This window comes from Mustela nigripes, chromosome 12, assembly GCF_022355385.1.
Source record: "Mustela nigripes isolate SB6536 chromosome 12, MUSNIG.SB6536, whole genome shotgun sequence".
Taxonomy (NCBI): domain Eukaryota; kingdom Metazoa; phylum Chordata; class Mammalia; order Carnivora; family Mustelidae; genus Mustela; species Mustela nigripes.
Window position 1 is genome coordinate 96,706,385 of NC_081568.1, and position 12,215 is coordinate 96,718,599.

The window sequence follows — 12,215 nt, forward strand, 5'->3', positions numbered from 1 at the left end:
AGCTGAAGCAGTCTCAGCTTGCTACTTCTCCGCCATCTTGACTCCTCCCCCTATTTTGGTCTCATTTTAAGCATGTTTTTATATCATTTTATTACTTAGTTTTGGAAAGCTTTGCACATCTTTTGTTAAATTTATTGCTGAGTGCCTTATATTTTTTAGTGCTATAGTATTTTACCTTTAAGTAAAAAGTTGTGTTTGTAGTATACAGTTGGAAGATATATTTATATATTTACATCTTTTAATCTATTTTTATCATTACCAAGATTCTTATTTTTTAAATTTTATTTCTAGCATACCTAACATGATGTGTTACATTGGTTTCAGGTGTACAGTACAGTAATTCAGCAAGTCTATATATTAGTGCTCATCATGATGTATAGTCTTAATCCTCTTCAGCTATTTCCCCCAACCTCCCCCAGCCTCCCCTCTGATAGCCACCTGTTCTCTCTAGTTAACTGTTTCTTGGTTGTCTCGTTTTTCTTTGTTAGTTTGTTTTGTTTCTTAATTTCCACATATGAATGAATCATAGGGTACTGTCTTTCCCTTATTTCACTTAATGTTATACCCTCTAGATCCATCCATGTTGTCACAAATGGCAAGATTTCGTTCTTTTTTGTGGCTGAGTAATATTCTATTTTAATATTCTGTTTGCTTTTGTTAATAATGCTGCAGTATACATAGAGGGGCATATAGCTTTTAAATTAGTGTTTTTGTATTCTTTGGGTAAATACTCAGTAGGGGAATTACTGGATCATATGGTAATTATCTTTTTAGTTTTTTGAGGAACCTCCATACCGTTTTCCACAGTGGGTGCACCATTTTGCATTTAGCTGGGGGATATTTTTAAAGGTAGAATAACTGTGTTTTTCCAGAAGTAATTGTTTTGGGCTTTTTTTTTTTTAATTACATGTAGTCATTGTATAAAGCAGTGAGTAGGAGACTGGTGTAAGCCTAAACCTATTAGTGCAATTTTTTTTGCTTTTTTTGTTTTGTTATGTATATTAATGGTAACAACAGTTTAACCATTTTTTGTATCCAACATAATTTGTAATTTTTCTTCTTGGGAAAATGTGTTCCCTAAGAACATGCTATTGGGCATATTAAACATGTTATTTTATGTTTGTATGTCATATATTTCCTCCCAAGTAGGCCAACTTGAAGTGATTTTTTTTTTTATTAAAGATTTTTATTTATTTATTTGACAGAGAGAGATCACAAGTAGGCAGAGGGGCAGGCAGAGAGAGAGAGAGAGAGGAGAAAGCAGGCTCTCTGCTGAGCAGAGAGCCCGATGTGGGTCTCGATCCCAGGACCCTGGGATCATGACCTGAGCTGAAGGCCGAGGCTTTAACCCACTGAGCCACTCAGGCGCCCAACTTGAAGTGATTTTTGTTGTTGTTTATTAGTCAGTATGCCCTCAGTAACTTTTCCACATTTAATCTTGCAGAGATAAAGGAGGCATTTATTTTCTTAATTCCATTACTTGAATGTAACTCAAAAACTTAAGGGGCAAGGCATGATAGGTACTTGGTCCTTTCTTATATTGTTAATTTTGCCTTTCAGATTCATGATTTCCTACTCGCTTCTTGCTTACTGGCCATATATAAGTTGCTACATATTCTTGTTGTGGCTAAGTTTTTGAAGTATTTATATGTTATGCACTAAGTCTAAATAACACATTTTTAATGTGTTTGGGTTTCCCCCCCCCCCTCCAGATTAAACTTGGACATAGATCAGAAGCTAAAGATGGTGAGTACTCAATATAATCTGACAGAACAGGAAAAGTTTTTATTCTCACTAAGGAAGTTAGCAACATATCTGTTTTGAGCGGTTTAGATAGGGTTATTGCAGGGTGCTAGAAGAGTAAACTTAGCATGGAGAATCAGGATAGAGACAGGACGTTTGTGATACCCACCATTTGGATGTTAAGAGTCATATAACCAAGTCATCTGAGTAAATGTAAGGCAACAAGGTTATCAGTGACTTGTCTTGCTGTCTTCATCATTCTTTAAGGTATTGTTGCAAGCACTCTTTTTTTTTATTTTCTCTGAACTGATTACTTTGAAAATTCAGGATACAACCTCATGGAAGTATGGAAAACTCACACTGAAATAGACGAATGGAAGAAAACATGTTTTTACCTTTCCTCCATAGCTTTGTGTGCTAGCATGTTAAGTCTTATTTAGTCATCAAGAACTAGTTTTTATGAAAAGGACCCATCTTCTATTTAACAGATAGTACCAGATATTATTTTTAATTTTGAGTTCTATCCTTTGTATTGGGAATGATAATAGTCTTACCACTATTTTGCTGTTAGCATCAAGAATCTGTTCCTAATATTCATAATGCAAAAAAGAGGAAGCTGTTGACTTATTTATTGCTTTAATGTTACACACTGTCATATTGTTATTCCAGCAGTCTTCTCAAGGGATCTGCTACAAAGTGAATACTTTTTTTCACCATTTATCATAGTGATTTTAAGCTATTTTAAAAATAAAGTAATATAAAATAAAACCAGATGTCAAAAAAACTGTCAAAATGGCCCTTATTTTTCTGTAGGATATTCACTGCTATTTCCTGAAAGACTAACCTATCCCAAAAAATAACGTTTTTAAGATTTGAGATGTCAGAGTTATTTTTCACATTTTGCTTTGCCTTTTCATATAGGTATAAATAGAACAGCCTTAAGAGAAATAAAATTATTACAGGAGCTAAGTCATCCAAATATAATTGGTGTGAGTATGATCTAAATTGTTTCTGGGATTTGGGACCCTGTCATTTCTGAATGTGGTAGTTGTTGATTGAAGGCTCAGCAAGATGAATTGCTTTAGGTGAACCTTGTAAAAAAGCTTAAAAATTTAACAGGCTAATAGATATTTTCTGTTCTAATTGATTCTATAGGCAATGTCTTTGTTTTTTTAAAAATATTTATTAAGTTTCTATTTCTTTTTTTTTTTTTTTAAGATTTTATTTATTTATTTGACAGAGAAAGATCACAAGTAGGCAGAGAGGCAGGCAGAGAGAGAGGAGGAAGCAGGCTTCCCGCTGAGCAGAGTGCCCGATGTGGGACTCAATCCCAGGATCCTGGGATCATGACCAGAGCCAAGGGCAGAGGCTTTAACCCACTGAGCCACCCAGGCGCCCCTAAGATTTTATTTCTTTATTTTGACAGCATGAGAGAGAGCGAGAGAGCACGTGCCATACTCAAAGCGTGAGCACAAATGGGGAGGGGCAGAGGCAGAGGGAGAAGCCGACTCCCCTCTAAGCCGGGAACTCCATCCCAGGAGCCAAAGGTAGACACTTAACTGACTGAGCCACCTCGGCGTCTCTAGGCATTGTCTTTAAAACTCTACAACTGATGAAATAAGTTTAATATGGGCATATGGCCTAATTTTGTGAAAAATCATTTTGAAGCCTCGAGAGCCCTAGCATGTATAAGACCTTGAGTAAGCTCCCCTATAACTCGGTGCCATAACTCCACCTCCAAGGGTTGTAGTAAGACTAGTTCATTGATTGAATGCTTGTGAAGTACCTGGAAATAGAGCCTGGCATAGAGGGTGCATATAAGGAATGATAGCTACCACTTCTATTTATAGGATTTTCTTAAATATTGAGCACAAAATTGCAGACTGAGGTGAAGTTTTCATTAATTTATTTCTTAATTATAACCCTCAAAATTTTGGAGGAAAACTTAAGTATTTAGTGACTTTTTAAAAATACTAAGGTTTAGGCACAACTACTTGCTCAGTTGGTTAGGTGTCTGTCTTTGGCTAAGGTCACGATCTTTGAGTCCTGGGATTGAGCCCAGCATTAGGCTCCTGGCTTAGCGAGGAGTCAGCTTCTCTCTCTCCCTCCGCCCCTCCCCCTGCTTGTGCATGCTCTCTATCTCTTTCTTTCTCAAATAAATAAGATCTTTTAAAAAATACAACGTTTAGTATTTTTGTGCCTCAAATTACTAATTCCTAGCAATATAAAGGATAAATGTCAAATTTAATAAGATAATTCGGATTTAGTTGGGAATTGTCAACAGTCCAGATACTTGTTTAAATTTTAAGAATTACTTTAGTTGGTATAATCTTTTCAAATATTTTATGGAAAATCACATTTTTATTTACTTATTTATTTTTTTAATTTTGCTTTGCAGCTCCTTGATGCTTTTGGACATAAATCTAATATTAGTCTTGTCTTTGATTTTATGGAAACTGATCTAGAGGTAAGATTAAGATTCCTAGAGAACTTCTTTTCTCTCTTTATCAGAAGAGATCCTAAACGCTTATTTCCTTTTTTCTTCTGAGTCATTCAGCCATATTCCCAGTGTTATATACAGAGATTGGGATTTCAGAGCATTTCTGTCTACCAAGTTCCTTGTACCTTATTGACATTACTTTTAGAGAAATGAATATTAGGCCTTTTGAGAATTTAGAGTTCCTTTTCCATATTATCACAGAATATCCTCCTTTTGAAACCCCAATTTTTTTTTTTAAAGAATTTATTTATTTATTTGACAGAAATCACAAGTAGATGGAGAGGCAGGCAGAAAGAGAGAGAGGGAAGCAGGTTCCCTGCTGAGCAGAGAGCCTGATACGGGACTCGATCTCAGGACCCTTAGATCATGACCTGAGCCGAAGGCAGCAGCTTAACCCACTGAGCCACCCAGGTGCCCTGAAACCCAAATTTTTTATTTTACTTTTGAGAATATAAGATCTTGGGTTTTTCCTTAATTCTAACTGAATCTCAGAAACTGACAATCCAGGAACACCTGGGTGGCTCAGTAAGTTAAGCCTCTACCTTCAATTCAGGTCATGGTCTCAGGGTCCTGGGATCGAGCCCCGCATTGGACTCTGCTCAGCAGGGAGCCTTCTTCCCCCTCTGCCTGCCTCTCTGCCTCCTTATGATTTCTCTTTCTGTCAAATAAGATCTTTAAAAAACAAAACAAAATTAAAAAAACTGACAATCCAGGGATGTTGAACAACTAAAATTCTCATACACTGCTGATAAGAATACAAAAAACAGTTAAATACACAGCTAAAGAATGATCTGGCAATACCACTGCTAGATATTTGTCTAAGAGACACCAAAATATGTCTACACAGAAATCATTTGGTACACAGATTTCCAGCTTTATTCATTATTGCCGAAACTGGAAACAATCCAAATACCTTTTCTAATGAATATATAAACAAACTGTGGTATAGCTGTAAAATGGAATGCTGTTTGGGGATAAAAAGTAATGAACTGTTCATATGTATAAAGTATAGAGGAATCTCAGATGTATTATGCTAAATGAAAGAACTCAAGTTCAAAATGCTATATATTGCATAATTCCACTTATATGATATTCTGGAAAAGGCAAAACTAAAGAAACAGATCAGGTCAGTGGTGGCCAGGGTTGGGAGTAGAGGAAAGTATTAGGTATAGAGGGGCCTGAGGCAATTAGGGTAGGGGTGGGATTTAAAGGACTTTATCTTGATTTTGGTAGTGGTTACATAACTGGATGTCTTTGTTAAACACATGGAACTATGCACTGAAAAGGGCATATTTTGCCTAACTCTGACTTCTTTTTTTTTTCTTTTTCTTTTTTCTTTTCTTTTCTTTTTTTTTTTTTTGTAAATGGGATTATTCTCTTAATTTCTCTTACTGTTACTTTATTATTAGTATATAGAAATGCTACAGATTTCTGTATATTGATTTTGGATCTTGCAACTTTACTAAATTCAATGATCAGTTCTAGTAGTTTTTTTGTGGAATATTTAGGTTTTTCTATATATAGTATGTCATCTGTAAATAGTGTAAGTTTTACTTCTTGCCAATTTGGATACCTTTTTTTAAAAAGATTTTATTTATTTGACAGAGAGAGAGAAGACACCAGCAGGGTGGGGCAGAGCAGCAGGCAAAGGGAGAGGGAAGAAGCAGGCTCTCTGCAAAGCAGGGAGCCTGATGCAGGACTCGATCCTAGAATCCTGGGGTCATGACCTGAGCCACCCGCCATCTGAGCCACCCAGGCGGCCCAGGATACCTTTTATCTAAATCTGATTTCTAAAAAAAGAAAATGGGAACTTTTAGCTAATATAACTTACAAATGTAGGAATAAACTGGCTTTAAGCACAGTTCTCAAATAATGCCATGGAAAACTCAGTCTTGCACTTTAGCTCGACTCTGTTTTCTTTTTTGTGGCCTTTCTTCATGCGCTTAATTTCTCAGAGTAGTGACTCAGGCACCTTAGGTTTATATCCTTAAGAGCTGCTTTGTTCCCTTAGTTTCTAACTAAGTAGTTGGCCTGTTGGATTAGCTTGGCTTAGATCACATGTCCATCCCTAAACCAGTCTTTTGGACAGCAGGCTTCATTGTGGTGGTTGGCTACGCATGGGTCATGTATCTACCTCTAGAGGACACTGGTAGTGGTCAGTTCTATTTTAACCAGGTGATACCGCAAAGGAATGCTGAATGCTGTTATCAGTAGGGGCTATACATCCTGGGGCAAGCAAAACAACAAATGTTCACTGTGTTAATGCCTTTTAAACAAAGAAGTAGGAAAGAATGCACCAGCAGAGATACTTGCCCTAATCATGTAACTGGAAATTCTCACAGTGCTTCCTAAGGAGAGTTAGGCAGTGTTTCTTCAGATTCTCCTATATGATGGATAAACTCATTTTATGTCTGTATGTGATTTTATATGGTGTGATTTATTTGGAATAATTGTATATATACACCGGGTTTACAGGTTATAATAAAGGATAATAGTCTTGTGTTGACACCATCACACATCAAAGCCTACATGTTGATGACTCTTCAAGGGTTAGAATATTTACATCAGCATTGGATTCTACATAGGGTAAGGTTTTTAACCAAGTATGATTGATTCTTTATGTTTTAGTCAAGTGTAATATAGTCAGTTATTACATAAATGGTCTAAATGTGTGTATTTTAAAATAAAAATAGAGCCCGGCCATTTTTTCCCTATCTTCCTCTGGGTATTCCCTTCAGTGTTCAGAACTCCCTCTGGTGTTCCCTGGTTTTCTACCAGGTAGTGACATGAAGATCATAAAATGCTACGTAAAGTTTAGAAATAGAAGAGACCCAGTTCTTCATTTTTTTCTTAGGTGAAAAGCTAAGTTGCTATATCACGTGACCAAGGCTATATATATTTTTTCAAGGTCAGTAGCTAGTAACTGACAGAATATTAAAATCTACATGTTTTGGCTTTAAGTCCAGTGTTCTTTGTGCTATACCTATACTGTTGTGACAAGGGGAAAAAAATACAGTGAGTCTGGATTAAGTTCTACAACACTAAAATATTTTTAGAAAAAATATTTGAGTAACTCTAAAATTCTGTGAAGTAATGAAGTTTCTGAAATGGTTGAGTCAATGTTAGAAACATTCAGCTCTTGAAATAAGGCTGATAATATCAATAGATAGATTTTCTTAGGCATTCTATTTAGATAAATAGCTAAGAATACATACAGTCAGTAATTCTCATACCTTTAACTTAGAATCCCTTTTAGGTTATTGCTAAAAGAGAAGAATTTGTTTCTCATCCTCTCTAAATGCATCATATTTTTATTTACTGAAATTCCTGTGTATTACTGTTACTAAATAAATAGCAGGAACTGTTTACTTTAAAGAGGCAGTAGCCTCTTTATAGAAAACGCTAAATTTAATCCTCACAGCAACCCTCTGAGGTAGGTAAATTGAAGCTCAGTGACCCAAGGTCTTGATCCAAGGTCTCACCAAGTAATATAACCAGTCTTTTTTAGCATTGGTAAGATTTTAAGTCAATGAAAAAAAAAAAGTACTGATTGTTGTGTAAATTTAAGGTTTTACCCTGTTTTTTGCCAAGTTTAAAGTTAAGCCAACTAAATGTAGCATTATGGTATTCTCTACCACCTGCTGACATGTTTATTTGAAATCTCCATTATACAGGATCTAAAACCAAACAACTTGTTATTAGATGAAAATGGAGTTCTAAAACTGGCAGATTTTGGCCTGGCCAAATCATTTGGGAGTCCCAATAGAGCTTATACACATCAGGTTGTAACCAGGTAAGAACTGGTTTTAAAAAAATTGAAAGTTTATATTATGTAGGATTAGTTTTTTGTTTTGTTTTGTTTTGTGTTACGATTTTATTTGAGAGAGCAATAGAGCGAGAGACAGAGACAGCATAAACAGCGAGGAGGAAGCAAAGGGAGAGGGTGGTGCAGGGAGCCCAATGTGGGGCTCAATCCCAGGACCCTGAAATCATGACCTGAGCTGAGGGCAGACATTTAACCAGCTGAGCCACCAGGCATCCGTGTTTGTTTTTTTTTTTAAAGGAAGCTCCTTGTAGGTCTAACTTGGAGCTTGAAGTTAGGACCCTGCGGTTAAGAGTTATATGCTGTACCAACTGAGCCAGCCAGGCACCCCCTGAAAGAGTTTTTAAAAGGATAAGATGGGAGTGCCTGGGTGGCTCAGTGGGTTAAAGCCTCTGCCTTCGGTTTGGGTCATGATCTCAGGGTCCTGGGATCGAGCCCTGCATCGGGCTCTCTGCTCAGCAGAGACCCTGTTTCCCCCTCTCTCTCTCTGCCTACCTCTCTGCCTGCTTGTGATTTCTCTGTCAAATGAATAGATAAAATCTTTAAAAAAAAAAAAAAAAGGATAAGAAAATAAGAATTGGAGATAGTAAAAGCAGATAGTAAGAGGTTATTCTGGTTATTTCAGAATAACCAGAGAATGTGGAGGTAGCTGTTACAGGAAGTTGGGCCTAAAGAAGTTTTTCTTCTTTATTACTTTGTTTTTTAGTTTATTTTTTAAGACTGAAGAAATTATCGTATGTTCGAGCACTAGTGGGAAAAGTCTAGTGAAGAAGAAAACATTGATGTAGGAGAAAGAATTTCAGTATGTTAGAAAATAGGCAAGAGAGCATGGTACCTGGTGCCCCAAGTTGACATATTGGCATTAAAACAGTCCAGGACAATTCATCTGAAGTTACAGATGGGAAAGGCAGATTGTGAGCTTGTGTGAATACGAAAGACTATAGGTGAGTCCATGGAATTGTTTTTTCTTTTTTCTTTTTTTTTTCCCCATTATTTGGATATTTTTCAGTGAAGTTGGAAGTAAGGTGGCTTAGAGGAAGGATGGTTTTGAGAGTTAGTTTCAGGAAGAGAGAAGGCATTAATCATTTAAGAATGGAAAAGTTGGGGGCGCCTGGGTTGCTCAGTGGGTTAAAGCCTTTGCCTCAGCTCAGGTCATGATCCCAGGGTCCTGGGATCGAGCCCCACATTGGGCTCTCTGCTCAGCAGGGAGCCTGCTTCCTCCTCTCTCTCTGCCTGCCTGCCTCTCTGCCTACTTGTCATTTTTATCTGTCAAATAAATAAATGAAATCTTAAAAAAAGAACCAGATCTCTAAAAAAAAAAGAATGGAAAAGTAGAGGCACCTGGGTGGCTAAGTGGGTTAAACCCTCTGCCTTCAGCTCGGGTCATGATCCCAGGATACTGGGATAGAGCCCTGCATTGGGCTCTCTGCTCAAAAGGGAGCCTGCTTCCCTCTCTGCCTGCCTCTGTGTCTACTTGTGATCTCTCTCTCTGTCAAATAAAGAAATAAAATCTTAAAAAAAAAAAAAAAAGGAAAAGTATGTGGACCAAGGATATGTGTCATTTCCAGTATGGAACTGCTTGTTTTTTGTTTTGTTTTGTTTTGTTTTTTTAAGACTTTTTCTTTATTTCTTCATGAAAGACACAGGCAGAGGGAAAACCAGGCTCCCCACTGAGCCGGGAGCCCAATGTGGGACTCAATCCCAGGACCTGGGGATCATTACCTGAGCTGAAGGCAGACGCTTAACCAACTGAGCCACCCAGGTGTCCTGGAACTGCTAGGTTTTATAGTCAGTTTTTCCTGAGTTAATGGAATATATAAAAGTGAATTTCATCAGTGGGATAGTGTTTTGCTGAGGAGTTTTCTCCCAGAAGTACTTTAGTGATTGCATTTTTAAATTACATTTTTAGGGCGCCTGGGTGGCTCAGTGGGTTAAGTCGCTGCCTTCAGCTCAGGTCATGATCTCAGGGTACTGGGATCGAGTCCCGCATCGGGCTCTCTGCTCAGCAGGGAGCCTGCTTCCCTCTCTCTCTCTCTCTCTCTGCCTGCCTCTCCATCTACTTGTGATTTCTCTCTGTCAAATAAATAAATAAAATCTTTAAAAAAAAAAAATTACATTTTTAAAAATTTTTTTATTTTTTATTAACATATAATGTATTATTAGCCCCACAGGTACAGGTCTGTGGATCGTCAGGTTTACACACTTCACAGCACTCACCATAGCACATACCCTCCCTAATGTCCATAACCCAACCACTCTCTCCCTCCCCGCCCTCCTCTCAGCAACCCTCAGTTTGTTTTGTGAGATTAAGAGTCTCTTATGGTTTGTCTCCCTCCCGATCTCATCTTTTTTTTTTTTTTTTTTAAAGATTTTATTTATTTATTTGTAAGAGAGAGAGAGTGAGAGCGAGCACAGGCAGACAGAGTGGAAGGCAGAGTCAGAGGGAGAAGCAGGCTCCCTGCGGAGCAAGGAGCCCGATGTGGGACTCGATCCCAGAACGCTGGGATCATGACCTGAGCCGAAGGCAGCTGCTTAACCAACTGAGCCACCCAGGCGTCCCCCGATCTCATCTTTAAAATTACATTTCTTTTTGTTCTTCAGGTGGTATCGGGCCCCTGAGTTACTATTTGGAGCTAGAATGTATGGTGTAGGTGTGGACATGTGGGCTGTTGGCTGTATCTTAGCAGAGCTTCTTCTGAGGGTAAGTCTAGGATTGATATATACACTGTGATATTGTAATAGCTGTTTGTTTGTATAACTTGCATAAGAATTGTGTTCCCATAGATAATTCTCAGAGAGGAGCACCATTATTCTAAAAAAAGCCAACAAATAGACCAATTTAAAAAATAAATGCATTTTCTCCACTGCAACCTTTTTGTTAATGGGAGATGAGAAGACCTCCTATTGAGGACAATAAAGATTTTATAGATCATTTCTGTAATCTGAAATAAAGCTATAATAAAACTCATCAGGCTGTAATACTGTAACATCTCTGCTGTAACTAAAAGTGTTGGATGCACTTTTGTAGTCCTGGGACTTTTCTTGTTTGGGGCTGTTAAAAGTTACACTTTAGGAAATGTGTAAAACCAGCCACTACAGCTGCGCTCTCAGCAGTGTATGTAAGATTATTTTAGTTCTGTTCAAACTAAGCAGTTATGGTGGTCCTATAGCATTTCCCTGGACTGAAACCGTCTTGAAATAAATCATTGTCTCGCTACCCTTGCTGGAGAGAAAGATGGTGCCTTAGAAACTTTTGTTGAGCTATAAAGTTTAGTTTAGCCTTTCTGAATGATGAAGGCAAAGGAATAGTGGGGAATCCTTCTGAAGCTGGGAGTTTTTTCCTCCCTACTTTCCATTTTCCAACCCTTACTCTTCTCAAATGATACATATTTAAAGAATTGTGAACCCAAGACACAAAAATACAGCTTTTCAGTTCCTTGAACACAGAAAATAGTTTCTATATGCCACAAAGAAAAATTACCTTCTCAAACATCTTGTTTAGTTTGGTGTGAGTTCAGTGCATCGTTTGGAGAAGCTCACTCCTGTGCGTGCTTACAGAAGAAACAGTAACATGTTTAGATTTGAAGATGAATAGTAATCCCTGTGCTAATGATGGGTTCTGTGGATAAGCTGGCATGACAGCTTTGCTACTTGCAAAAACACAAGAGTTTTGTCAACTGTCAGTTCTGTCAGCTCCTCAAAACACAGTTCATTCATTACCAAGATAAAACCATAGCCCTTAAGGGACGCCTAGGTGGCTCAGTGGGTTAAGCCGCTGCCTTCGGCTCAGGTCATGATCCCAGCGTCCTGGGATCGAGTCCCACATCGGGCTCCTTGCTTGGCAGGGAGCCTGCTTCTCCCTCTGCCTCTGTCTGCCATTCTGTCCGCCTGTGCTCGCTCTCTCTCCCTCTCTCTCTGACAAATAAATAAATAAAATATTAAAAAAAAAAAAGGGCGCCTGGGTGGCTCAGTGGGTTAAGCCGCTGCCTTCGGCTCAGGTCATGATCTCAGGGTCCTGGGATCGAGGCCCGCATCGGGCTCTCTGCTCAGCAGGGAGCCTGCTTCCTCCTCTCTCTCTGCCTGCCTCTCTGCCTGCTTGTGATCTCTCTCTGTCAAATAAATAAAATCTTTAAAAAAAAAAAAAAAAAT

At 38.1% G+C, this 12,215-nt stretch overlaps 1 protein-coding gene across 2 annotated transcripts in view; it reads left to right on the forward strand.

Moving 5' to 3' along the window:
- CDK7 (cyclin dependent kinase 7) overlaps positions 1–12,215 on the forward strand; it is a 42,341-nt gene that overhangs the window by 10,338 nt on the left and 19,788 nt on the right. The window contains exons 3-8 of one of the 2 annotated variants that reach the window (XM_059418009.1): positions 1,713–1,746; positions 2,665–2,732; positions 4,142–4,210; positions 6,719–6,829; positions 7,918–8,036; positions 10,668–10,767. In XM_059418009.1, the coding sequence (XP_059273992.1) occupies positions 1,713–1,746; positions 2,665–2,732; positions 4,142–4,210; positions 6,719–6,829; positions 7,918–8,036; positions 10,668–10,767 (501 nt within the window). The remainder of the gene's footprint in view (positions 1–1,712; positions 1,747–2,664; positions 2,733–4,141; positions 4,211–6,718; positions 6,830–7,917; positions 8,037–10,667; positions 10,768–12,215) is intronic. The other variant, XM_059418011.1, reaches the window with a different exon arrangement.